The sequence below is a fragment of the Culex quinquefasciatus genome, chromosome 3 (genome assembly GCF_015732765.1).
Source record: "Culex quinquefasciatus strain JHB chromosome 3, VPISU_Cqui_1.0_pri_paternal, whole genome shotgun sequence".
In the NCBI taxonomy this organism is placed as follows: Eukaryota; Metazoa; Arthropoda; class Insecta; order Diptera; family Culicidae; genus Culex; species Culex quinquefasciatus.
Window position 1 is genome coordinate 82,248,852 of NC_051863.1, and position 26,881 is coordinate 82,275,732.

General features: G+C 39.6%; 6 protein-coding genes and 1 long non-coding RNA gene across 10 annotated transcripts; 4 read left to right on the forward strand and 3 right to left on the reverse strand.

Annotated features, from left to right (window-relative positions):
* The first annotated feature begins 82 nt into the window (after positions 1-82).
* Positions 83-2,041, forward strand: LOC6038963 (chitobiosyldiphosphodolichol beta-mannosyltransferase). Its single transcript, XM_038264876.1, has 3 exons — positions 83-740; positions 1,001-1,567; positions 1,633-2,041. Exons 1-3 carry the CDS (start codon positions 187-189, stop codon positions 1,847-1,849), a joined length of 1,338 nt encoding a protein of 445 aa, XP_038120804.1. The 5' UTR covers positions 83-186; the 3' UTR covers positions 1,850-2,041.
* Positions 2,042-3,825: 1,784 nt separating this feature from the next.
* Positions 3,826-23,200, forward strand: LOC6038962 (SET and MYND domain-containing protein 5). Of its 4 annotated transcripts, none has more exons than XM_038264879.1 (4): positions 3,826-3,986; positions 4,056-4,432; positions 4,492-5,242; positions 22,975-23,200. In XM_038264879.1, the coding sequence occupies exons 1-3, from the start codon at positions 3,951-3,953 to the stop codon at positions 5,240-5,242; spliced, it is 1,164 nt and encodes a 387-aa protein (XP_038120807.1). In that variant the 5' UTR covers positions 3,826-3,950; the 3' UTR covers positions 22,975-23,200. The 4 variants fall into 4 exon arrangements, with proteins under 4 accessions (XP_038120807.1, XP_038120805.1, XP_038120808.1 ...); XM_038264877.1 differs by lacking the exon at positions 22,975-23,200 and adding an exon at positions 22,668-22,683; XM_038264880.1 differs by lacking the exon at positions 22,975-23,200 and adding an exon at positions 13,047-13,408.
* LOC6038961 (transmembrane emp24 domain-containing protein eca) lies at positions 6,027-7,031 on the reverse strand. Its single transcript, XM_001848598.2, has 3 exons — positions 6,787-7,031; positions 6,355-6,722; positions 6,027-6,294 (listed from the first exon to the last, which is right to left on the reverse strand). Exons 1-3 carry the CDS (start codon positions 6,920-6,922, stop codon positions 6,145-6,147), a joined length of 654 nt encoding a protein of 217 aa, XP_001848650.1. The 5' UTR covers positions 6,923-7,031; the 3' UTR covers positions 6,027-6,144.
* Positions 7,374-8,612, forward strand: LOC6038960 (DDRGK domain-containing protein 1). Its single transcript, XM_038264883.1, has 3 exons — positions 7,374-7,553; positions 7,613-8,109; positions 8,167-8,612. The coding sequence occupies exons 1-3, from the start codon at positions 7,457-7,459 to the stop codon at positions 8,425-8,427; spliced, it is 855 nt and encodes a 284-aa protein (XP_038120811.1). The 5' UTR covers positions 7,374-7,456; the 3' UTR covers positions 8,428-8,612.
* LOC6038959 (RING-H2 finger protein ATL39) lies at positions 14,249-14,969 on the reverse strand. Its single transcript, XM_038264886.1, has 2 exons — positions 14,709-14,969; positions 14,249-14,635 (listed from the first exon to the last, which is right to left on the reverse strand). Exons 1-2 carry the CDS (start codon positions 14,900-14,902, stop codon positions 14,494-14,496), a joined length of 336 nt encoding a protein of 111 aa, XP_038120814.1. The 5' UTR covers positions 14,903-14,969; the 3' UTR covers positions 14,249-14,493.
* LOC119770288 lies at positions 17,656-18,190 on the reverse strand. Its single transcript, XR_005278751.1, has 2 exons — positions 17,901-18,190; positions 17,656-17,834 (listed from the first exon to the last, which is right to left on the reverse strand). It is a non-coding gene; the product is annotated as an uncharacterized LOC119770288 (long non-coding RNA).
* On the forward strand, positions 23,082-25,230 carry LOC6038958 (solute carrier family 35 member F6). Its single transcript, XM_038264881.1, has 5 exons — positions 23,082-23,361; positions 23,428-23,575; positions 23,778-23,931; positions 24,281-24,464; positions 24,530-25,230. Exons 1-5 carry the CDS (start codon positions 23,285-23,287, stop codon positions 25,110-25,112), a joined length of 1,146 nt encoding a protein of 381 aa, XP_038120809.1. The 5' UTR covers positions 23,082-23,284; the 3' UTR covers positions 25,113-25,230.
* The last annotated feature ends 1,651 nt before the right edge of the window (positions 25,231-26,881 follow it).

Below are 26,881 nucleotides of genomic sequence, written 5' to 3' on the forward strand. Positions count from 1 at the left end.
TCTTTTTAAAGAAATAAGAAAGAATATTTTCTGTGCCGTAGTATCTCGCCGCACCATTTTTATGTTCTGCTGCCTATCTGCGCAGACATGTCAAAATTGCACCGCTCTCCTTTAAAGTGCAGCAAGTTTTACGTGATGATGTGATCTTGTTTTTATCGTGAATTTCTCAACCCGAATGGTTCAGGAATGAAGAACGTTCCGGTAACCATCGAACATGCGTGCGTCGTCGTCCTAGGTGACATCGGCCGGAGTCCCCGGATGCAGTACCACGCGAAAAGTCTCGCAGAATCCCGCTACCTCGTTGATCTGATTGGCTACGTGGAATCCAAACCGCTGGAAGATCTCACGTCTAGCGCGAACGTAAAAATTCATCGTCTCAATCCGTTTCCGGAGCTGAATCTCCCCAGCGTCCTAAAGTACGTGTTCAAGTCGTTATGGCAAGCGCTGACCCTACTGGTGGCCCTGATCAGCATTCACAAGCCGCGGTTCGTTCTGTGCCAAAATCCGCCCGCCATTCCGACGCTCGTGGTTGTCTACGTGTACTGTCTAGTTACGCGGTCCAAAATGATTGTCGACTGGCACAACTATACGCATTCGATTCTGGCCATCAGTACGTCCCCGGACGGCTTCATTGTGCGTTTGGCCAAGGCGATCGAATTCCATTTTGGGCGGAAGGCGGCCGCTGGATTCTGCGTCACGAAGGCGATGCAGGCGGACCTTGAGGACAATTGGAACGTTCGGTGAGTACTTTACAAAATTATCTTTTTACCCTTGGAAGGCTCAAGTTATGCTTTGATCTTAAACGTTTTTTTTTTGAGAAAAAACCTTGACTGTAAAACAATCAATACAAATATTTACTAAGTATGACTTGATTTTATGAAAACTAACAAAATTTTAAAGTATCCTCCAAAACATAATGAAAGTTTATGTGGTTTTAACTGATTTTAGTCTCACAGGGTACCAGAGCCTCAAAATATAAGAAAACTATTTCAATTCCCAGTGCAACCGTCCTCTATGACCGTCCACCGGTGCAATTCCACCCGATTCCGCTCGAGGAAAAACACGCTTTATTGATGCGCCTTTGCAACACGATTGGCGAGTTTATGCCGGATAGTTTCGATGCCTACAAGGACACGGGAGTTCAGGAGGCCACGGCATTCACTGTGCGAACGGCCGACGGTGAGGTAAAGTCCAGACCGCACCGTCCGGCTATGCTACTTTCCAGCACCAGCTGGACACCGGACGAGGACTTTAGCATGCTCGTGTCTGCACTTGATATTTATGAAAAGAAATCGCTAAAAGAACCGCAGCACTACCCTAGGTTGATTTGCATCATCACCGGGAAGGGGCCGTTGAAGGAACACTACAAAAATGTAATCCAACGGAAAAAGTGGCAAAAGGTGTCGGTTGTAACGCCCTGGCTCGAGAATGATGATTATCCCAAGCTATTGGCTTGTGCAGATCTCGGAGTTTGCCTCCATTACAGTTCTAGTGGACTTGATCTTCCCATGAAAGTCGTCGATATGTTCGGTTCCGGATTGCCTGTGTGTGCCATGAGATTTAACTGGTATGTATAGCACAATCTCTTTCAACTTTAATTACAATCCATTTAACAACACCTTTCTTTTTTAGCATCGAAGAACTTGTGCAGCATGGAAAAAATGGCTTTCTTTTCGATAACTACCAAGAGCTGTCTGAACAGATAGGCGAATGGTTGTACGATTTTCCCACAAACATCGCACTGACCAACCAAAGGGAAGTGATCAACCAGAATCTGAAAGAGTTCCAGCAGTTGCGTTGGACTGAAAACTGGAAGCGTACGGTGCAACCGGTGTTGGAAAGTTTATAATGCTCTTATTATAGTTGTTGCGTCTCCATCAAAACCGCGTAAATTCTGTACAAACATTATCGTTGCAACCATTGCATGCATGGTATTTGGAAGTCTGCTGCTTAAAGTGCCTAAAAGATTTTTTTGTGAAACATATGTTACAAATAAACTTACTAACTATGGACAACATTTGTTTTGTAGTGAGAGCCCAAATTATGGCCTGAATAAATTCTCAATATTTATTCCATTATCACCACATTGGCCGCCGTCCTGGATTACATATTGACAGATCACTTATAAAACTTCGGAAGTCGCGTGTTTCGGCCTCACTTACAAACATCCTCACAAACGGTGCACAAAGTACACTAGCGCGACTGCCGAAAAGATAATCAAACTTAATAAAGGAATTTGATTTTTTTATATTGACATAGACTACGTCTTACTCAAAGGTACTGGGGTGCACCATTCAAAAAAAAAAAAAACCCGGACCGAAGGCCCTGGAATACTGCGTCATCCGTCAAACGCTTTCTTTCCTCAAAACAAATCGGCACAATTTTGGTTCCATTCGATTCGAAAATTATTCAGCAATTTGCTATTAAATTTTCAATGTTGGCAAAATAGTTTAACTATTGACACAATTCTATGTTTTAAAATGTGTTCAAAATGCAGAGATTTTGCAAGCAAAATGAGCGCTTCCCACTGGAATGTCAAGTACCTATTTTGAGGGGAAAATCACCCGAGCACCGCGACCGGTGTCGGTCGCGAAAAAGGAGGGGAAGTAGCTAGCCGAAAACATATATAAGAAAGTGCGCCAGTCTTCAGAAAATCATTCATGTCTCAGACGTCGGACCGGCAGCAGCAGCAGCAGGAGAGAGATGGACCAGAACTGCAAAAGAAGCGTGCATCGCCTTCTAGTCATCCAGTTGCCTCTCGATGGCCGGACCGTTTGGATCTTCTGAGGCAGGGGATGAGGACCGTACCTCGTCCCACCCGGGACGAGTATGCAATGAGATGAGGCGCGCGCCTGCTGCCTTCTCACTGAAAAGTTGCCTTTCGGTGGCCAGACCGTTTGATCTTCTGAGGAAGGGGATAAAACTTCCCAACTCTTCGGAGTTGCCCTCATCCCCCGTCCCTCGCCCCAGCCGGTGGCGAGTCAGCGAAGCCGCCATCCAGTTGCCTCTCAAAGGCTAAACCTGGTGGGTTGTCAAACAAGCAGGAAGGGGATGAGGATTTGGAGTTGTCCTCAGTCCCCGTCCTTCGTCCCGGCCGGCCATCTCCCATTCACGATCTTATTCCGTTAATGTATTTCAAGTATCTAGCTAATTCTTCACAATTAAGATATGAAAACTCCGCATATCAAAACTTTACGTAGTCTACGCCATTCCGGTTATGTCTGTGACATAACTACTTTGACTTTTTTATATTTTTTCTGCTTAATCAGTTTTTTTTTGTCAAACATAAGTAGACTACATGGATCGTTGCTTAATTTCTAAGTACAAGGTAAATAAATTATTTGGTATTTAAATATTTAACAACACATACACATGATGGATGACGGCAGGAATAACACATTCACACCTTTCTTGGTACATTTTGTGTTATAAACAAAATTTTCTAAATTTGGGTCGAGCCGGTCGATGCTTTTTTTGACCGAAAGAAAGTCCAGTACCGTTAGTTGATCCTTCGCAAAATTTCAACTGGTCGTTTCGAATTTTGTTAAGTGCAAATAAATAAAAAAGTGATCAGAAGTGGTTTTTGGTATCCTTTTTATCGTTGTAACTTTTTATGCTAAAATAAAAATTAACATAGGACAATATTTCGGAACAATAAAAAATATGCCGGTTGAAATTCCGATATGCTTTTTTCGAAAAGTTACTATTATGATCAGAATTGAGCAATATGTGTTATGTGTGTAAACTGTGCAGTTTTAAAACTGGATGCACGTTAAAAAAAAGTTATGTTTTTTCTGCTTGTGTCGTGTCAAACCCAAATTTGGGTCCTCTTATTCGAGCGTCACCGGCAACTTGCTGTCTGTCACGTCAAATTTTGTTTTTGTTTCGCAGAACACGTGCGGAAGATTTTTGTGGAACCGCGGGATCCGTTTGAAAATCTCCTGCTAAAAATGGAGCTGGTGGAAGTTAAAACGACCGCTGAGAAGGTATTATTATTATTATTTTTTATTGTGGCCGAGAGGTGGTATCTTGAACGTGGTTTTGTGCATTTCCAGGGAAGAGGTCTCTTTGCCCGGCAGCCGATCGAGGCGGGAACCGTTTTATTCGAAGAGTCTCCGCTGGTATCGAGCCAGTTTTGCTGGAACGCAGCTTACGGGTATTTGGCCTGTGAGTACTGTCTGCGGCCGTTGGAAACGGCCGAGTGTAACGTGCGTCGCCTGGCCAGTGACTTTGCCATTGACCTGCCCTATCCGGAATGTTGCTCGGTGCAGGAACAGCTGGAACGTCACACGCGTTGTGCCGATTGTGGTACGTTGTATTGCAGTCAGGCTTGCCTAAACGATGCCCTGGAGCGATATCATAAGGGACTCTGTCTGGGAGCCAACAAGGACAACGCAAGTCATCCGGTGAACGCGCTGATCGACTTTTGGAAGTAGGGATTGATTTTGAACTCGCTTGAGAAGCGTTTATCTGAACCTACTCTCGTTTTAGGAAGACTCACTATCCCCCGGAAACATCGAGCATCCTGCTGATCATCAAAATAATCGGCATGTTTAAGCAAATCCCAGATGTGCAGAGCAAATTTGACGATTTTGTGAGTCAAGCCGTGAACGAGGATTTAGAAATCTTTCACAAAATGTTGGGCAAAGATTTCGCCAACCAAATTGAGCAGCTCTACGCTCTGTTGGTCAATGCGTTCGAACCAACCGCACACGAACCGCTTCAGTGGCTCACGTTGTCCGGCTTCCGCTCGTTGCTAGCATTAATCGGCACAAACGGTCAGGGCATCGGAACGAGTTCGTTCGCCGACTGGGTGCGTAATGTTTCCGAGCTAGACCTGCAGGACAAACAGAGAGAAACAGTGGACGCCTTGATCGATGGCCTGTACACCAAACTGGACGACGTGGTGGGATCTTTCCTGAACAACGAAGGTTCCGCCCTGTACAGCCTGCAGAGCAAGGTAAATCACAGCTGCGCCCCGAACGCAGAGTGTCAGTTTCCGCACTCGAACAACGTGCTGGCCCTTACGACTGTCCAGGACATTGCGGCGGGAGAGGAAATTTGCATCTCGTACCTTGACGAGTGTGCGCTGGAAAGGTCGCGTCATTCGCGCCAAAAGATGCTTCGCGAAAACTATTTGTTCCAGTGCCAGTGCGAAAAGTGCGAAAGCCAGGTCAACGATCCGGATGAAACTTCCGAGGACGAAGACGACGAGGAAGAAATGGACGATGACTCTGATTAGGTATTTATGCACGCTTTTCCTAAATTTTATTCATATATATTGAAAAATACTATTGGATACGCCTTGCGTTGTCGTTTGCTAGAACCAAAAGAAACCTCTGTCCCCGGTCTGTTGGTTGTTTCGAGCCAAGTAAGGAGCCCAACCCATATATGTAATGTACATATTGGGTCTTGCGGTGAGGTTAATTTACGATGAGATTGGGTCATACATTAATCCCCCAATCTCATCCCTAAACACAATGTCATCCCTGCTTACAATATCATTATTGAGATTCAACATTCGATAAACCGGGCACTCTATCATGAATTAATGGGGTTTATTTCAATCCCATGCAAGCACATAATAACAGAGTTTACACTGCCTCTTGTGTTTTTGTTCAACTTTGTGGTACATCGCACGCCTGACTCATAGAAGAGTTTTTTTTTTAAATAATAATGCATTTACTCTCTAAAAGTTCTTTAAATTTTATCATTTAATGACAATATTTAAATTTGTTATTTAATGACAATATTGGCAGATCTCCAAACTTCACAAACCCACCGGAATAGAGATGGTAATGGTCTTACAAATACGTATCAAACGTTTTTCAAGAATGTTGTTCCGAATGTAATTTTTATCAGATTCTCTAAAATGTTTTTTTAAAATTTCACCTTTTCAACGCCAATGTTTTATTAAACCCTGAAAACCAATTTTTATTATTCAATTGTGAGATTTCTTGTTAAATGCTGTCCTTTATTAAAATTTTCCATGATAACTAGAGACAGAGAGAAAGAAAAGAAAACCGTTCCAGTTTCGAAATTAATTTATTCTGAGAAAAGATTACAGTAAATCTGTTCTGTGCGCGTTGAGAGCACAGTGTTGTCGCGAAACTCGCGAGAAAACGAAGGGCACAATCTTCAGAATTAAACTAACTTTTTCGCCTCGAAGAAGCTCTTCAGATGCTTCATCTGCCACAGTCCCATAGTCACGAGCACCAGGGTCTGGGCCAAGGACCACCAAAGGACACGCTGGTTTGTGCTGTCGCTAGTTTGGCGGAAGCGCTCTTCGCGGTACTGAAATTAAGTAAAGGTGTTAAAATATGTATTGGAAGATTCAAATCCGATCCAACTTACTCTCTGGTAGTTTTGCTCCTTGGTAATTTGGTCCACCTGGTCCAACAGCTGCCGGATACGAAGCTGCAACTCGGTGAGTTTCTCTTTCTGAGCAACGTTGGCATAGTCGATGGCATGCTCGCCGACCTGGATGTCCAGGTGGACACGCAGCTGCGATCCGCTGAACCAAGCCGTGCTGTTGGAGTACATGCAGATTACGTGCTCGCCGGGGGTGTGCGAAGTGAACGAAATGCGACCCTCCGAGCTGTACACTCGGGACAGGATGGTCTTGTCGTCGGGATCTTTCACCTCGACGTGCATGCCGATCCCCGGCGACGATGGCATAAATCCGCCGCTACGAGGATCGTACAGTTCTACCTTGTAGTTTACTGTAAATAAAAGTGCAGTTTAGTTTCCCTTCCAGCAGGTGCCATCTTGCCAAGCTTCGCTTACCTATGACGGTGGTTTCGTCCGGAATCTCCTCGATGAAACATTTTCTCTCAGTTTCACCTATATGAAAGTACAGTGCGTTTGTTAGCTGCAGGGCCATTACCAGCACAAAAGCAGCAAGATGATTTCGCAAAACCATTGTTTGCACTAGTTTTATAAGCTAATTTAGGGAGAGAAAACCTTGCGACGGAACAAATTTCTTCAGTATTTTTAAACCGCGACACGTCAATATCTTTTTTCGTCACACGCTTAAATGTTTATCCGCAAAAGTTTGCTTAAAAATTGACAGCCCTGTCAAGTAACAGGTATTTCTAATGGGCTTGGTTTTTACTCAATGTTGATTAAGTCATAAAAAGTCAACCTTGTTTTGTTATCTATTTGTTCTGCTTTATAAATTAAGATTTATCGGGAAACGTGAAAAAATAGCATTTGTATTATTTTGGACCTACTGTTTGTCGGTTTTTATTAAAACTAGATATTTTAACTACATATGTGAAAAAATGAACATTTGAGTAAATGGTTCAATTATTAATCGTGTATTGTGCACAACAAATTTAAATGCTACATTTATGTATAAAATTGAGAATGTCACAAACCTGACACGAGTTCAGAATAATATGTTGATACTTCATTGTAAATACTGAACTCAATTCGTCACAAATTTGATTTTAAAATGGACCTGATACTTCTTCTGGGGATTGCTGTGGCCTTGCTGGTGATTTTAGTAACCCTGTTTTTCTTTACTAAAGGCAAGGGTTCACAAGAGTCTGGTAAATATAGTTTACTATTTGTAACAAATAAGTATGATAAATAAAATCTTCCACATCAGACCATCCACGGGTCGAAAATGAAGCACAAGCAGCACCGCGAAGGGCCCAGATCGTCCGTAATCAACGTAATCGTGCCAGAGTAGCGGCAGCACCCGCGGAAGAACAGCACCATGCGGCCGCCGATGGTGGATCGGACGAGGACGAAATTCCACACGCAGATTTCAACGGAGAAAAGATGGGAGCCAAAAAACGAGCCAAATTGGAGGCCAAGGCCGAAAAAAAGGCCCTACGTGAGCAGGAGCTGAAAATACGCGAGGATCAGAAGAAAAAGGATGCCCTACTGGAGGAACAACGAAAGGTTGAGGCCGAAAAGGAAGCCGAGGAGGAACGCAAACGTGAGGAGGCCGAGAAAAAGGCGCGGGAAGAGAAAGCAAGGCAAGAGCACGAGGAGTATCTCAGGATGAAGGAAGCTTTCAGTGTGGAAGAGGAAGGATTCGATCAGGAACAGGAAGACGATAAGCAAAACATGCTGCAGGAATTTATCAACTTTGTTAAGGTGAGTAAAAGTAGTTACAAGGTTATAAAGATCCTTATCTTGAGTTTTACATTTCAGAGCAATAAAGTGGTCGTCCTCGAAGATTTGGCGGTTCAATTCAAACTGAAAACGCAGGCGGCTATCGATAGGATAGTTGAGCTGCAAAAGGATGGCCGCCTCAGCGGTGTCATCGACGACAGAGGAAAGTTTATCTACATTTCGGAAGAGGAGTTAAACGCGGTGGCGAAATTCATCAAACAGCGCGGCAGAGTGTCCATTACCGAGCTGGCTGAAAATAGTAACAACCTAATCAACCTTGTCCCAGTGTCTGCGGAGTGAATTTCGTGAAATAGGGTAGTTACAATGCAGCATCTAGTTTTGTATTCTAGATTTTTTTTAGGTTTTGTGTGTTTAAAAAAAGAGTTTGGCAGCTACGTCTTCTTGTTTTTAATATTAAAAATAAATCGGTTTTGTTTATGTTGGCTCACAATAAAAACGTTGATCAATCTGCGAAATGTTTACAATCACAGGGTGGCCACCAGATTTCGATTTTCAATTTCCCGGTTTTTTCCCGGTTTTCTCCCGAGCCCAGAAGGAATTTTCCGAAATGTTTTTAAACCAAATTACAATGTTTTTTATGCTAACGTTAGAACCAACATACTTTTTGAACGCATACATTTGGTTAAAAGTTTGAATTCCTCAAGAAAGCTTTCAAATCTTGAATAAAAAGTAGGTAAGTTGTAAACGAAGCCGTTTTTATCTGTTTCCAATCCAAACATTTAATTTCCATAATGATTGGGATTTTTCATCATCATACATGTAGATTTTATAAACTCAACATAAAAAATCGTTTAACTTTTTAAAATGAGATTGATTATTACTACAATTTATTAATTTTGTAGAAAAGATCTGTAAATCTGTAAATTTATGTAAATGCTCGTTAATTCGTTAGTTGTCACGAAAAATCAGAGGGCAAAAAAATATTTTTCAAAAAACATTAAAATTTCAATTGAAATTTAAGTGCAATCAGCTGAAATCAAAATAAAATGCATTCCCTTGCGTTTGGAATCATCTTTAAGCATGTTTGGGTTGATTTAATAATCTTTTAATTTTTAAAATTTTACACCTTTAGTTTTTTTTGTTACCGTCAAATCTTACATTTTTTGAAGACTAATGGTTGCAAAACAAATAAACTAGTGTAAAATGCATTTTTGCAATTCCGTCGTGAAACTACTTACTTTTCCTGTCATTCTTGAACGACGAAATAGCCTACTTTTCTGTACCAAAAATAACAAAATCGAATAGCAACACTTTTCAAAATAAATGCTGAAAAGTTCTACTTTTCAGCACTAAAATGGGTGCTGAAAAGTTGAACTTTTCAGCACTTGTTTCGAAAAGTAACACTTTTCAACATTGTTTTGATTTAAACGATTTATTGACAAATACATGAAAATTTGACTTAAAATTTCACTAAATGGGTGTTTTTCGAAATTGCAAAAAATGTTGTATGGAACTCGTTGCAAAACTTGATTTTTTCAGCACTCGTCGTACTTATCCAACTCGGTGAACCTCGTTGGATAAATGTACGACTCGTGCTGAAAAAATCCTCTTTTTGCGACTTGTTGCATAAACTACTATTTTGAACACTTTTGCATTCAAATGTTGAGACTATGGATTGTTCCCCCACTTGACCCCGGCCAGAGCCGAGGGACAAAAACTTTGAAAAATATTAGCATCGGCTTTTTTTTTCAACATGATTTAAATTTTTGTGTTGATGTAGTAACCACCTAAAAGTGATTGCCTGTATTTCAAGTGACTTTTTTGTAGCAGAATTCTAAATATGTTGTATTTTTCAAATATCTGAAAGTTTTACATACACAGCAAAAAAAATCCGATAGTAAAATCGCATGCAAAAGCATGCACATCACCTTCGTCAAAATAAACACTTAATATTACACACTGCATGTACAATTTTTGCAAACACAAAAAAAAGTTGCAACCGACGGGATTCAAACCCAGCTCCAACAGTAAGGACTGGCGCCTTAGCCCACTCGGCCATCAGACCGATGAAAAGCTGTAAGGATAAACGCATATATGAGCTTGACATTTCGGTCAAGTAGGTTTCCCATACTGGGTGTAAAATCACATAAAATTGCATAAAATAATGCAATATTTATTTTACACCAACGCCTTTTACATGCAGCTGGATTACTTTTTTAGCTGTGTAAATTTCAAACGACATTTAAAAAAATACTTTGCAAAAAAATCATTGCAAGTTGTCCTTAATAATTTGTCTGGCTGAGAATCTCAAATATCATCAAATAAAATAATATTTACAAACAGAAACTCCATGATATTATTATTTTTAAGTTGAAATATATTATATTTCAACGGTTCTCAACTTTTTCTAGGCTAGGTACCCTTTTTAGTGCTACTTAAGCTGCTGGTACCCCCTAGCGTTCATACATGAAATTTTTCGTTTGCATGAGATTTTTCTACATTCCAATTCACGAAGAAAGAAACTTGAATTTTGAAGTATTAAAAATGTCGTAAATCATGTTTCTAGAGTTGTTTAAAAACATACTGGATAGGCCACACAACGTCCATGTACATTTCTTCAAATCAGTTTTCTTAATAAAGCTTCAAAATTGATTGATTGATTGATTGATTGATTGTTTTATTTGACAGAAAAAGCCAGCAAAGTGCTGACTGAAAAAACTGTTTCTTTTCAATGTGCAATACAAATTAAGTAGATTACATGTCATTGAAAATTAAATAAAAATGTAACGACAAAGTTGATGCGGCTGGCTCCAGAACTCCATCGGCGTAGACCTTTTAAGGAGTTCGGTTTCTGGCGATTAGCGGCTGAAAATAAATAAAAGAAAACTACCAAGATAAATGTGTTCAAGATGGATACAAATACAAACGAGGGAATGAATCGGAGAATTAACTAACAAAATAATTAAGCGAAAATATTAACGGACTTTAGAAGTTTTTCTATGATGTCAGGTCGGGACAAACACTGCTTTAGTTGATTTTTGAAGATATTTAAGGATGAACTTTTACCAAATCTATTGTTAAAATAATTATAAAGCTGAGCTCCATTGAAATTTATACTGCGCTCACCAGGTACTGTGGTTACGTTAGGACGATTCAACAGATCGTGATATCTTGTACCATATTGATGGTTAGAACGAACAAATTTAGTATTACTATGGGTTTTATTATTTAAGCAAAGGTAAATGAAACTACAAACTTGAAACACATATATTCCCCTGACAGGTAAAATATTATTCTTTACATACAAATCGACTGTGTGACTACGAATAGGAAGATTTAAGATGATTTTTAGGATTCTATTTTGAGCTACTTGAAGTTTATTGATAAGAAGACCACATGCATTACCCCAAACAGCTGTTACATAGGAAAGTATAGAATGAAATAGAGAATGATAGATGAGAAAAAGAACTTTTTGAGGAAGCTTGTGCTTTATTTTAAAGATGATACCAGTGATTTTATGAAGTTTTAGTATAAGAGCGTTGATATGTGCTGACCAATTAAGACGATTATCTAGAATGATACCTAAATATTTAGTGTCTGAGACTACTTCTAAATCTGGAATTTTACTTGTGGTGAGAGATAAACTATTGGGTATTGAACGTGAAGAATTTTTTATATTTATAATGTTGGTTTTGTTAATATTCAATGTTAATTTATTCAATCTAAAGTATTCGATTACTATTGTTAGATCGTCCCTGTTGTACCCTGTTTTCCTTTAAAACTATCTACTATCTGTAGAAATTCCTTTAGTTAATTAAATTTTCGCTGTCTTTTTTCATTTCTACAGACATTTCCTATATTTTTTTTAAATTTTAATTTTTGGAGATTTAAATTTTGTAAATAGTATTTTTTTGAAGTTGTAGCTATTTTCAATTGAAAAATTATCTATTAAATGGTTGAGAAAATTCTTTTCTGCTTTCTTTTTTGAATATTTTTGATCCATTCTTTTGTTGCTGAGATACAGGCCAAGAAAAATATTTTAAAATAGTGTATTTTGTGTGACAATTTGAAGGAAATGTCTGATCTTTAAATTTAGAGAGATATTTACTGTAATGTTGTTTTCGTACCATGAGATCCATAATTTCCACTTACAAAAAATCCTAATTTTTATTTCATGCAAAACTAATATTTTAGCAAAAAAAGGACGAATTGAAAATATCCAAATCATGAAACATAAGATTATTTTTACCAACATGGTAGTAAATGGTAGTTGGCACAATATACAAATTTGAAACAAATATTTGTAGAAAAAAAAAAAAACAAAATAATCCAAAAAACGGTGCACTTTACTTCAAATTCTTAAAAATTTCTAAACGAATGTAAATTATAGATTTATCATTCAAATATTTTTTAAACATTTTCTGATTTGGTCAAAAACAATTCGCCCGTAATTCATTGCACCTTAAGCATGGTTGTTATTTTTTTGCTTCAAAGCAATTTGTTATTTTTTTCTCTCTCAAATATTTTGCTTGGGACAAATGGCCGCCATTGCGGGGATTGTCCTCGGGACTCCCTGAGACCGCTCGTGGTACCCCCAGGTGTACATGTCCCCAGGTTGAGAATCGCTGGTAGAGGAAACATTTCGTTTTATTAAAAAAAAATCGCCAAGTAAAAATACAATAGGATACAACAGAAAAAAAATTACACAAATTCAAACATTCGAATTCTTCATTTAAAATAACAGGGATAATATTCTAATTGAGAAAAGAACATATTGAACTCATTAAAGAGGCTTTTGTAAAAAATTTACTAAACTTAAAATATTTTCCCGGTTTGTCAGTCGAATTCCCGAGTTTTTCCCGGTTTTCTCCCGGTGGATAAAAATCTCGGTTTTTTCCCGGTTTTCCCGGTTTTTTCCCGAGGTGGCCACCCTGCAATCATCTTTTTGTTATTTCTAGCACGCTGATGTCGGACTATCATTCTTATCAATTTTCCTGTGATCTTACCACTCGTCTTATCCGTGATCATCGGCGATAATCCATGGATCATTTTATTGAGCAATTAGCACTTATGCTACCAAGCGCGTGAAAAACTAGGTTGATTCCATGTAAAAACGAGTTTTCCGCGCGCTTGGTAGTTTAAGTGTCAATCAGAATATAAAAAAAATCATGTACAGTTCAGACTCGAACAGCAGAACAAAGAAGAGGGAACGATTTCTTAGGGCTTTTCTTCACCCTTTCTGGCTTGCTTACTCTGCCGCTGTTGCCCATTTGAAATTTTTCTTGACCGATTCCTTCCGAAGTGCGTATACCGCTTACACCCGTACCCGACTTACACGAACCGAGGGTATTTTGGTTCATCGTACCAGCGCACCACGACACTCTCGGTTCGCCGCGTCGGGTTTGTGTCTGGCACTCACCCATGGCATGAACCCGGTGTATGAACCACGGTGCTTCACTCGGTACGAGCCGTGGTATGCGCTGGCGGTACAAAACGGGTTCAATACCACGGCGCGTACCACAGCACGCTGGGTTCATGCCATGGGTGAGTGCCAGACACAAAACCGATGGGGCGAGCCGAGAGTGTCGTGGTGCGCTGGTACGATGTACCAAGATACCAATACACAAATGGGTTCAGGCACGTACCGAAGCTAGAAAACCAAACCCGCGGTGTGCGTTGGCACTGGCGCATGGGAAGCTTGCAATCAACCATTCAAATTTGACTTAGATGGGATCACAGAACTCGAATTTGATGTTTATAGTAAGAAAATAAAAAAATACAAAAAAAATCCGAAGTCCCATACTAACCTTCGGATAATCAAATTTCGGATAAACGAAACTTTGGATAATCGAGGCATCGGATAATCGAGTCTGGATTGTTGTTAAATTATCTGTGAAGCTCCGTTCTGCTTCACGAAGAATTTTGCTAAATAAACTACACAATCAAATGCCGAGCTAACTGCTCGCAGCTGAAATATACGAATTAATTTGAGCTAAATAGAGGATATTTACACATACGCAAATTTCTGTATCTAGTTGATTTATCTGTGAAGTTTTGTTCTGTTTTCACACAAGATTTAACTACATAAAAACTCATACGTGGAAGCATCGCTTGAGCTAAACGTCTTTAAAAGATATATTTTTAGGAGAAAACTAACTTCCGCTGAATTTTTAAAATTCTAGTGTTTTATTGCCGATTTATGTGAGTTTCAAATTACATTAAGTTTGTCAAGACTTAGTATACGTTACATTCAAATGGGAAAATTAAGTTTGATAAAAATATCAACAAACCAAGAATGTTAAAAGCTTATCTTAAAAATGTTGTTACACCGATTACAAACATTTCTGAACGTATATCCGGAAGTCTTCAGTGTCATCACAGCAAAACAGATTCTGTTGTCTTTGCTTACACATCCGTACGACAGTTTGGGCAGCATCGAGTGTGGGTTAACCAGCTTTCAATGCATTTATTATGGAACATGTGTCCGCATGCCAGTTTTCGCGTGGTCCAACCATTTACGGCATTTAGGCAAATAGTGCAGGAGATTCTAAAAACGAAAACGAAAAAAACAGATTGGTTACATAAAGCGATTAAAAACAAAAATATATATTCTAAGCTACTCATTCCAATCATCGTATCCCTTCCATGACTTCGACGATTCGTTGTTGCCTGATGATGACGGACGGCTTGGACCTTGCTCTTCGTGTAAATATCGATTATTGATGTAGTTGAAAGTGTAGCAAACAGTTGCGATGGCAGCTGCTGCAATCACCAAGGTCGATGCAAATCCGATTAATCCTGGCAGCACCATCATGAACTGAAACTAAACAAAAATATATTGCTTTCGGAAGTTTGTAAATATTTGTATTGAAAGAAATTTCTTTTGCCTTGCTAGTTTGACGTTTTGCCCGAGTAAACTTTACCTACTGAAAACTGTGGAGCAAATGGTTAACTAACAGTAGGTAGCTTACTTGAAAACTATTATACCATAATAGGGCCCGCGACAGTACAGTCTGTCATGTATGTTATTGTTTATCTTTGTGATGTTATTTTCTGTGATCTAGATTTAAAGTTTCTTGTATTGTAAAATTGTGATAATAAAATCTTCTGTGTTGAACCTCCGAGGAGGCAGGTGGCCTTTCGGAGACCAAGGAATCACCGTGTTTCATTTACGGTGAGAAACGTCTTCGTCCGCCATCGTCCCTGAAGCTTCGCCGTCGTTCGTAAGTCGTTGGTTCCGGCAGTCTCGCAAAGAGTTAGAACACAACGTAGGGACTGGCCGATTGAGCTGAACAGCACTATTCATAGAATATGTTAATTTCGTTCTGGAATCTTAAGGCGTCAGTTTCGCCTTTTATTGTTATAATAAATGTCATATCTTCGGCGTGAATCGAAACTTTGATAAGCTTAAATATAATGGATACCACAGACAAAGGCTAAGATTTCCGCGTGTAAATATTGTACGATCAGTTCCTAGCTGGACTCGGTCGCTGGAAACGACCGGCGACTCAACGACCGACGAAATAGGCGGCGGGCCAGATGCGGGCATAAAAATGTCAAAATCCCTCCTCACTTCGTCTCACCATCCAGCTGCAGCTTTGTTGAAAAACAAATGGAGCACGCGGTCGCATGATGGCACTCAAAAAAACATTCACGTTGAAGTTACGTGAAAAGTTATGTGGTTTTTTTCCACTACAGTTTTCACGTAACTTTTACGAGGTGGCCCTAGTAGAAACGGGATTTGATTGGCCAGATTATTTCACGTTGATTCTACGTGTTTCACACGTGAAACCTAAATGAATCAACCGGTGAGTTTTACTTATGCGTTTTAGTAAACATTATTTGAACTTTATAGTAGAAGGTTCCTGTTGTATGATTTTTTTTTTCAAAATAGAATAAAAATGTAAGTAAGGTGTTGTTGTTTATTGATTAATTAGCATCTTCGGAACAATTGTGCTCTCTGTAAAAGCACGGCATAATAAACTAACACATAAATTAGTTTCACTTTCTTGGAACAAACAGATAAACACATCCGGTCTTCCCAAGATTGAGTTTAATGGGTTCGTGCGCAGTTTGCCGACTCCGTTGACCTGCATGGCCGGAACCCGTTTCAAAGTCGTTGTCTTCTGCCTTGACCTTCTGGCGGCGGAAATAACCCTGGCGTAGCCGATATTTGTGGTACTTTAGGGAGGTTTGCGTTTTGGAACATATTCGACGCGGACACAATCCCAGCTCCTTGACCTGGAACGAGTGGTGCAATCCGTAGTTGCACTCCTTCGAACCACAGGAATGGCCCACAACTTGTTGGCTATGTTCCCTTTGGTGGCGGCAAGATTTACAGTACCGATTCTATGACAATTTCCGGAATTCCATTTCCCGGAATGGACGGTTTCCGGAATGGACACTATCCGGAATGGACGTTATCCGGAATGAAATTTCCCGGAATGGACGTTTCCCGGAATGGACAATTTCCGGAAAAAAAGTTTTTTTTAATTACCTGATTTGACAATGATTGGAATCTTGCCTACTCGCTTACTTGTGGTTAAGAATTATTAGGTTTGTACCCCGTTGGTTTGACCTAGTCACATTTAAGGAACTTGATATTTTGACAACAATATGAATGATAAATACATGAATGATAAAAAAGAAAGTGAAATGTTCGGACACCAACAATAGAAGCAAGCGTTCACAGCAAATTTTGGATTGCCATTTTAGTAAAATACTCGGTTTAGTCTTTAATTAGTCTATGGGTAAAAACGTTGTTATGGTTTCGTTTGAGCAACCTGCCAAAAATGTATGGACTTTCGTAGTTTTTGTTCTCGTGGATCAAACTTACTTTTTGCTCATGTATTTAAAAACGTGGGTCGGAAATTTTATGCCCTTTCCGATGCCACATAGGTTGACTTGTGAATCGTGGACCGGCACTGATGCCGGCGGATTTTCTGACGACGTAATTCCGGGTTGGTACGAAATTCCAACGAAAAATCTATTCTATCGATACAAAGACCCCCTAAACGGTGTTAAACCCATTCCAAAATGTTTATTTAACAATTCTGTGGTAATATATTGACATTTAGTTATATTAAGAGTTTGCAAAATTCAGTTTGGATAAGTTTTATATAGAATTTCCAGAGTTTTATAAACTTTTATACTAAGCATTTAGTAAGCTTTATATTCAATCCAAATTATTTTTAAAATCTAATCATTTAAGGATGCCTATTTGGAGTTGGGCGACTGGATTTATGGTGATTTGTTAACAAAAATTAACATAAATAAAGTTTATTTATGTTAATTTTTCGAAAGGTGTACAAACTTATTTTGCACCTTTTTAGATTTTTATGATAGTATTTGTTATATAACTTTTCATAGAAATAATCTTTTCATGAGCTTTTTGTAGCAAAATGTTTGGCATGAATTTCTGAACAAAACGTAGTACTAGGTTTCTGTCAAACTTTAAATTGTTTACATGTTTCATCACAAAATGTACATTGTGCCCAAGGGGTGCAAATACTTTTTTTACATACTGTATGTTTGTCAAAAAATAAATTATTTGATTAAACAGAAAAATTATAAAATATTTCTAAAGGTAAAGTTTATTTAAACAACCGCCAACCGACATATTGGGCAATTTTTTCTTATTTCAAACCATTGATTGATACACTTTGCGTGGAACCAGTGTTGACATTCGAGAGTTTTTTTGTGTGTTTTTGTATTTTATGTATGCTCGGCATATGGCACAGAAGTTTCTGAAACAATATCAAATTACTTTTGAAATAACCGTACCAGATATATCTTTTCCTCATCATACAAACCTATTTTCGTCCTTCAGCTCTTTCCAAGCAACGCGATTATAGTTTGGTCGAAACCAGCAGGAGCTCTCATATTGTGGTAATTGCTTAAATTCAGAACAGTTTGCATTGCTTTGAAAAAAGTGTACTGCTGTTGCGAAACACGCCATTCCCACCGAGAAAAGAGAGTTTATCGTCAAAAATTTGGCAGCGATATTGGTCCATGAACGCTCCGATTAGGTTCTTATCAGTGTTTGTTTTGTGCATTAAAAAAAAAAAAAAACGTTTGGTGCAACAACCAATTTTAAAGCGCAAATGCAAGTGTTATGACATTTTCAGCTGTTGCTGACATTTCTAGTTTTGTAAATGTCGAACAAATATAACACTTAACTTGATGGAAGCTTCTGTTCATCTGTTGCTCGAAGCAACCCTAAAAAAGTCAAATTAGCCCGTTTTCTACTGTTACGCGCATGTAGGTTTTGATAAATCTGACTGATATCCCGGATTTGATGTACACTCAAACCCCGGTGGTTGGTCACTTTTTCGTTTGACACTTTTTTAGTTTGTACCCCGTTGGTTGGTCAAAGTCAAACTAAAAAGTGACGAACTGTCACTTTTTACACGGCGCTTACGCACACTATCAAAACAAACGTTCGGTAGTGTGTGTGAACTCCGTGTAAAAGGGGTGTCAAACTAAAAAGTGACCCCGTTCGTTTGACAACAGTTCGTGTCAAACCATCGGGGTTTGAGTGTATTTTGTTTAGAAATTATAAAACACGTTATCTGGTGAGAATCTGGAAATCACCATATTTTCGTGTTGCCATGAACATTTTAGCTTCGGTGACCCATTTCTACGCTGGCTAGCCGAGCGCGAGGTACCTCCGCTGAACCGACAAGCCCCGCCCTAAAGAACGTTTGCATCAATTTGATTCAGAACAGAGTTCAGAAATTCACTCACGAATAGAGTAATCTACGTGCGCATGTATTGCGTGTACGTACACGATTGTTTTTAGGTTAAAATTTGTACCCGCCAGCAAAAACAAATGACAAGCTATTGTGCGTGAGATCGGGCTTAGATAACTCTATTAGGTTTTACGCCGACTCGATTTGGAGGTTAGAAGGAGTGCACTGTTTACATGGACTTAGCACAGTTCGATGCGGTCGTCGATTTTGTTCGGGGAAATTCATCGACAATCGACGAAGACCATGTAAACAGTGCACACGAGCTGTCAAATGACGTCACGGTGTAAAACCTAATAGAGGAGAAAAGCAACTTGCGACAAAATTTTGAGGCTAGGAATTTTGACAGGTACAGAAAAACTGGGGACAAGGTAGCTGTCAAACTAGGCAAAAATGTTAAAGTCACTCACAAAATGAACTTTGGGTGATTTGAGTTCATTTTGTGAGTGACTTTACCATTTTGGCCTAGTTTGACAGCTACCTCATTCCCAGGTTTTCGCTAAAAATTTTGAGGCTAGAAATTTTGATAGGTATGATTTTCATTAAGTATTCGCCTCCTTTTCTATTCCACAGAAAACTGCGGACAATGTAGCTGTCAAACCAGGCCAAACTGTTAAAGTCACTCACAAAATGAACTTTGCGTGATTTGAGATCATTTCTGACGTCACGATTTTCTCCTCTATAGGCAAGGAAACCGTGACGTGGCAAATGAATTTAAAAAACTCAGTATTCATTTCGTGTGTGCCTTTTGAGTGGTTTGACAAGTGTCGTTTTCAGGACTTTTTTTTTTTGAATTTTCTTGAATTTGAATTTGCTTCCGATTGCGCGAAACGTCACAACGCGAGTTTTTTTTCGTATTAGTTGTCCGTGTCCTTGTCCGTGCTTCTGGCCGTGATCGTGTTCGTGCACCTGACCACGTAGGTGCCTGTTCCTGGTCGTTCCCTTGGAGATGCTCTAGACCATGTCCTTGTTCGGACTCCTGACCGTGTTCGTGTCCGTGTTTCTGGCCGTTTTCGTGTCCCTGACCGTGTAGGTGCCTGATCCTGGCCATTCCCATGGCCGTGTCCTTGTCGTGCTCCTGACCGTGTTTGTGTCCATGCGAAACGGAACAACCGGAACAAAATTTTAATTTTAAATGCAAAGTCCCGGAACTGACAAAAAAGTTCATTTGGCTTGTTTACCTTTGAGGTTAAGTTTCGAGCTTTTCTCCTTTAATACTCAAAAACGGAATCGACGTAACACCTTACAATGTGGCCCTCTTAAACCTTGCGGTTTCGCCTCCCGGGTCTCCCAAGTGTGAATGTATGGCACGGGGAGAGGGCACCGATAACCTATATTTACACTAAGAATTTTTTGCATCCGCCTCGGGATTCGAACCGGCGACCTCTGGATTGTGAGTCCAGTGCGCGGTCCGATTGATCCACACAGGCAGACTCAACCATGAGGAAAAACTAAGTGACCTGCGAGTAAATGACTCAACACTCCCGGTGAGTGTGAGGGCCTTCCTCATTTACTCACAAAGAGGGCTTTGAGGGCTTACGAGGGCTATTTTAGAAAACAAATTATATAGAATTATATTATATAGATGTTTTTTTTTTGTTACAGTGGTTCAAATCCTGATTTTAAATTGTTTTTTTTTCAACGAGTTTATTTTTTTTAATCACGAAGTTTGTTGTCGGCTTCCAGCTGTTCTACCGACGGATAGGATGGAGGTTGTTTAGACGGGGGATGGCTCTGCGAGTGGATTTTAGCAGCTTTACCAGCAGTACATGGCCGTGTTGTTGAGGTATGTGCCCACTCCCGGTCGTCAAAAATTGTACAAATATGTTTTGCTTCAGAATCGGGAACGCCGAAGAAGTTGCAGTAGCCGCCGGTGGCTTTGACTTGGAGGTTCACTGAAAATTAGAAAAGGCCGATACCAGTGCTTTCGACAGCTAGGGCCACCGGCGGCTGTTGAGGCCCTTCCGGTGTGTCGTGGTTCTTAGGCAAGACATATTGGTACAACTGTCAACGACCGGGAGTGGCCAGTTACTTCAGCAACACGGCCATTTACCCTGCACAGTTGTCGAAGGCCGGGAGTTAAATACCATTCCCACAGCAACACGTCAATCTCACCTGCAGAAGCAGCCCCTCGGCTGTGCGGCCTCCAGACAGATAACAAAAAGCATATATTTATACCACACCAACACATAACTTTTGGATTTATAGACACAGCTATCCGAATGTATTCAACCGATTGATTAAGACGTTTGATTTTGGATTGATATGGTCATTGATTTTGTAAATAACAAATTGTTGGAAACGGCCTACTCACACTCTCATTTCACTCAAATATGATTAAATTTACTCAGCCCTCGCACTCACGGTGAGTATCGCGAGTGTTTGCTGCGAGGAAGCCTACTCGATTTTGAGCGTGAGCGGTTTTCCGAACTCTGATTCAGAACTTCCGGACCCTCATCAAATGGAAAAATATCCAGCGCGTATATAATTGTTTGCAGTAAGCAGTAACAGTATTCCTAATTCCAGTCATAGCTCATAAGCCGCGAATCTGGACGGAGGATCGAACCCCGCCTCGAGCAATTTTGATTTTCGTTCATGTTCAGGAATTTCAAGAATTTATATTTCCTTAACTTTCTCGTTGGGAACAGATAGAAATCGAACCCAGAACCATTCGCTTATTAAGCGAACACCGTAACCAGTCAGCCACGGCCGTTCCTGCAACACTTGAAAATTAAATAAGGATGCAAAAAGGAAATTCCTCACCGGGTTTGAACAACACGATCTTGAATCTCTTCACCTAGTTGTGCATATTTCCATATAACTTCCACTCGTCTTCTTCAGACCAAAATTTGATGGCAATCGCCACCCAGCGCCGTATAAAGCGGTATAAAGCTGTCCGTAACGCGAATTTAGTAATTCACTTGGTTAATGGTCTCCTTCTCACTTTCTCTTCCGGCGCGGACGAAACAGTTTTCTTCTTCACCAGTTGCACAAGTTGTAAAACATTCACAAACCGTTCGAATAATTTTAAAGACAGTTAGGTAAATAATGCCTCAAATAAATATTAAAAAAAAAGATAATTCCATGTAAATGACAGGAGCACAAAAAATTGCATCCGAGAAGCAGCGCGCCCTACTTCGATCTCCAAAATTCCAATTCACGAAAGGTTTCTTTAAAAGCATTGGTCGTTCCAAGTCAACTGAGTAAATTTTTGGACTCGACCTTCACCGTTTCATCTATCGATATTTAACAGACATCTCAAGTTTGGTGCCGATTGGACCATCCCGCTTTTTTGGCACCGTCCTCTTTTTTGACAGTCTTCTATTTTTTTCTTTTATTCGTAACTTTCCAACTTTTAAGGCTAGTTAGTATGCAGATCGGAAGGAAAAGGGTCAAGAAACAGCTTTACGAACAGCAGAACAAAGGAGAGGAGCGATTTCTTGGGGCTTTTCTTCACCCTCTCTGACTTGCTTGCGCTGCCGCTGCTGTCCATTTGAAATTTTTCTTGACCGGTTTCTTCCGAAGTGCATACCTTACATTAGGTCGAAACACTTTCTTCTGGTTGCATTCTATAGAAAATTTTCCAAGGAATTCAATAAAAATATTAAGCTTCGAATGTCTCCCAAGATTGTTTCCAACAGTCTATGCGTTGAAATGTGATTTTGACCTATTCCTATTTGGTATTTGGTATTTCCCGGACAATTTTACATAAGAATCATTGAATATCTCAAACTAAATCAAACCATTGCCGAAAAACAGCTTTCCAAAAATAAAAACTGAGGATTTCCGACAATTTTTCAGGATAATTCATTTGTTTTTTTTTTTTTGCTGGAATATATGATGTGGTATAAAAAACATAAAAAAGCGTTTATTTCTAGATTAAATTTCTAAAAGGTCTTATCTGCATAGGAAACCATTGACTTACTTTACTCTAGATTTGACAAGAGTTCTGGTGTTTTTTTAAAGATCCATTAAACCAAATTTTCAGTTTTTGCTTTTGGGTTTTTTAATACCCCTGGCTCAAGGCGGTTTTGAAAACACCCAAAAAGCAAAAATTAAAAATTTGGTTTATTGGACCTTAAAAAAAAAAAACAAAAAAACTCCAGAGTTATATTATTGAGCATCATCCACATTTCAGTTTCTGTTATACTATATTTTCTCGGGCGCTTATTTGCTTCGAAGTGATTGTCTTTCCACCAGTTCCTCTCTGCTGCTGCTTCATTTCGTCTATTATTGCGAGTCATATACGTGCTGTCGTCTTCGATATGTGATATTATCTTGTACATCACTTTAGTGTATTTTTGGGAAGAAAATACTCGTTATTGTGATAGCCGTGATCTCAACAAATAAATATTAAAACTAGATCAGACTTTTAGCTCAAAGCACTATACTCCACTATCTTGTTGTGAAAAAGTCTACGTCGCTTCAAGTAGCAAAAAGAAAAAAAAATGGCTTGGACAAAATATCAAGTTATATTGGCATCTACTTTGGTCATCACAGGCTCAATCAACACCCTCAGCACAAAGTGAGTCTCATTTAGGAATCCAATGTCATTTATGAAACTGAAATTTTACTATTTTAAACATCATAGATGGGCTGATACTCTCAAATCGGAGAGTTCTGACGGGCAGATTCGACCATTTGAGCATCCATTTGTGCAAGCCTGTGCAATGTTTCTGGGCGAGTTTCTTTGTCTGCTGACGTTCAAGGCTGTGTATTATCACCTTCGGAGAAAAAATGTAAGCAGCTTTTATTCTTAGTTTTCTTTTTCGCATTTTTTTGTGTTTTTTGTTGTTTTTTATTTCTTGACCCGCATAATAATGTAAGGTTTGCCGCTATGTATTGTTGAATATTTTTCATTTCACAAACACATACACATACACATCACGCTTTATTTTTACTGGTCTTATCAGAAACTGAACTAGCTTGTGCTCTCAACAGGACGGAGCTGAAGATCGCCATGATCTCGTTAAGGGAAATCGAGAATTCAGCCCATTCATCTTGCTAATACCAGCCATTTTGGACATGGTAGCAACTAGCATAATGTACGTTGGGTTGAATCTAACGTATGCATCTAGCTTTCAAATGTTGCGCGGTAAGTTATGACTAATGCATACTTCTCCTCTGTCCTTCGCCTTGTATGTTGCATAAAGTATAATACGATTAGGTTTCACATTGACAAACGGTTGTTCTGTTTAGTCATTAGAATGGTATAAAATGGTCATTCACAGGTATTTAAGAGTTAGATGATAGCTGCAATCGTATTCTTTGCAGTATCTTAGAATTGGAATTTTGTTTTGATTTAACATGGTTAAAACTTACCTTGCGTCTCCACTAAATGGTGCCATTTAATGCTTTGATTTAAAAATTTTCTTTTTTCTTTGTTTTTTTTCTCATTTTTCGCCATATGACTAAAATATCTAATAATAATTTTCATACGGCAGGTTCGGTGATTATTTTCGTCGGAATACTGAGCGTAGCATTTCTAAACCGCACGCTTGTAAGCAGAGAATGGATTGGAATTTTGTTCATCCTAATCGGTCTTGGCGTGGTGGGTGTATCGGACTTTGCGGCCGATAACGGGGAGGGCACATCGTACAGTAGAAACAACGTGATAACGGGCGATCTGTAAGTTTTGTCGCCCAACAGGGTTAGGGGGGATGAGTCTCTCATGGTTTTGTTATTATTTACAGGTTGATTATCCTAGCACAGATTATAACAGCTGTACAAATGGTGTACGAAGAGCGCTACGTTGCCGGATTGGACATTCCAGCGCTCCAAGCTGTTGGATGGGAAGGATTCTTTGGATTTAGTATCCTTGGCTTGTTGCTCATCCCGATGTATTTCATCCAAGTTATGCCGCCATTCAACAACAACGCTCGAGGAGTTTTGGAAGATCTGCCGGACGCTTTAGTGCAAATGAAAAATAACTTCCAGCTGATATTGGCCATTCTTGGCACCATCGTGTCGATTGCATTTTTCAACTTTGCAGGAATCAGTGTCACCAAAGAAATTTCGGCCACAACCCGCATGGTTCTTGATTCGGTGCGAACGCTGGTGATCTGGGTGATCTCCCTGGCACTGTCTTGGCAAAAGTTCAATTACCTGCAAATTTTCGGATTTGCTGGTCTCCTGTTTGGCATGTGCCTGTATAATAACATTTTGATCCTGCAAACTTACGATCGCGTACGCAATGCTTATCTCCAAAGACGGGAAAATAATGATGGCCAGAGTGAGGTCATTATCAACAGACGGGCCGATGAGCCGGATTGCTAGACTGAGTATGAAAATACATGTTATACAGCCCTCGATGTTTATATTGAGTTATTTGTAGATCTGTTCAAGATGTTGGGTTCGCAATTTTGAAATAAATACAGCATAATTCTTCATTTTACCTTTATTTCAATTATTTAATTCCGAATCTTTCCAAGAACGAACAAGAACATTGGCTTGTTTGCGTTATCAAGATGACAAGGTGTAACCCAAGTGTGACCTAGCTGGTGGTACTCCTTTGACCACTGAGGGTCAGAGACGACTAAAAGAAAGGGCGCGCCAATGTGGGACTTGGAAGACATTTTTGATTGTAGAAGGTATTGTTTTGATTCGTAGCAAAAAAGTGGAGTATCAACACTTCCCGTCAACTGAATGTGGCTTTTATTTAAAATCAGTCTTCCCGAAACGCGCGCACGCCGTACACGGCGTACAAGTTTTCAGTGCAGATGAACCTTAAACACACCAGGCTGCCATGTTCGAGTTCTCCCCGCACGGCGCACTCAAGTTTACACGCGGTGTAAACACGGGGTGCACACCTCGGGTACAACGCCGTGCGAGTAAAGAGACGATATTATGACTGCTTCTCACTCTCTCTGTGGCAAACACTGTAGTGTGACTGCAGCAGAGAATGAAACACCGCTCTACAGCAGAGGGAGCGTGAGGGAACTTTTTTTGTCTCTTTTCTGCGTCGGCGGCTTGCACGGGGTTTGTACCCGGGGTGCAAGGTTCGGTTTTAAACTCGAGGTTCATGTGCGCGTACAGACTGTACACGGCAGAGTTTAGGTTTGCTTGTACGCGTGCACACGCGGTGCTGGTGTTTGATCGAGTACAGAAAACAGAGAACGCGGTTGAACGCGGTGCACGGGGATCACTGTTTAAAATTATTGACATGCAGGGTGACACACCGACAGGGTGTCAACCAAGCCCTAACTTCTACGGGTGACCTTTTGAAGCGTTGGTGTCTTAGGAAAAGTTGTTGAGCTACTTTTTCCAAGACATTTTGACATGGTTGGAAGACAGGGTGGCACATCTACAGGGTGTTAACCCATTTCTAGCTTCTATTTATGACCTTTTTGATCACTTTAAATCGGGCCAAAATAGTACAAATCACAAATTAGGCCTGCCACGCAAAAGGAGGCTAAGCAAAAATTCGTCAAAAGTCAGCTTTTCACATAAAATTTCCTGGGGAATCGATTGCACATGATAACGGTAAAAATGTTAAGTGCTCGTTTGGCAACTTTCTGATCAGTTGTATTTTTTCTGTAAATTGCTCTATAAAATAAAAGGAAGCTGAATAATGGAATTTCTTCTGTAAAAAGGTGAGGAAGGCAAAATGTTTAGGACATTGGAGCAATATCTACAAAATCGGCCGATTATTATTTTCATTTTTGATTTTTTTTATTGATTTGGTGTCTTGGGCAAAGTTGTAGGTATTGATGAAGACTATTCAGAAAAAATAGACAAACGAAAAAATAGGATTTTTAGTTAACATTTTTACACACAAAAATCTGTTTCCCAAAATCCGTATTTTTAATCTTTGATTTTTATATGTTTTAAGTTACAAAACCTCGCATTTTTAGAGCCATTCAGAAGTTTGGACCAACATTTTTCCGACGAGTTATATTTTTTTGAATAGTGATTTTTCCAAAAAAATAAACCTTGTACATAAAATTTTAACCTCATTTTTAATGTAAAATTTAATTTGCAAGATCGGAAACTGTCGGAAATCATGCGCAATCGGTTCCTCAGAAAATTTTATGAAAAACTGACTT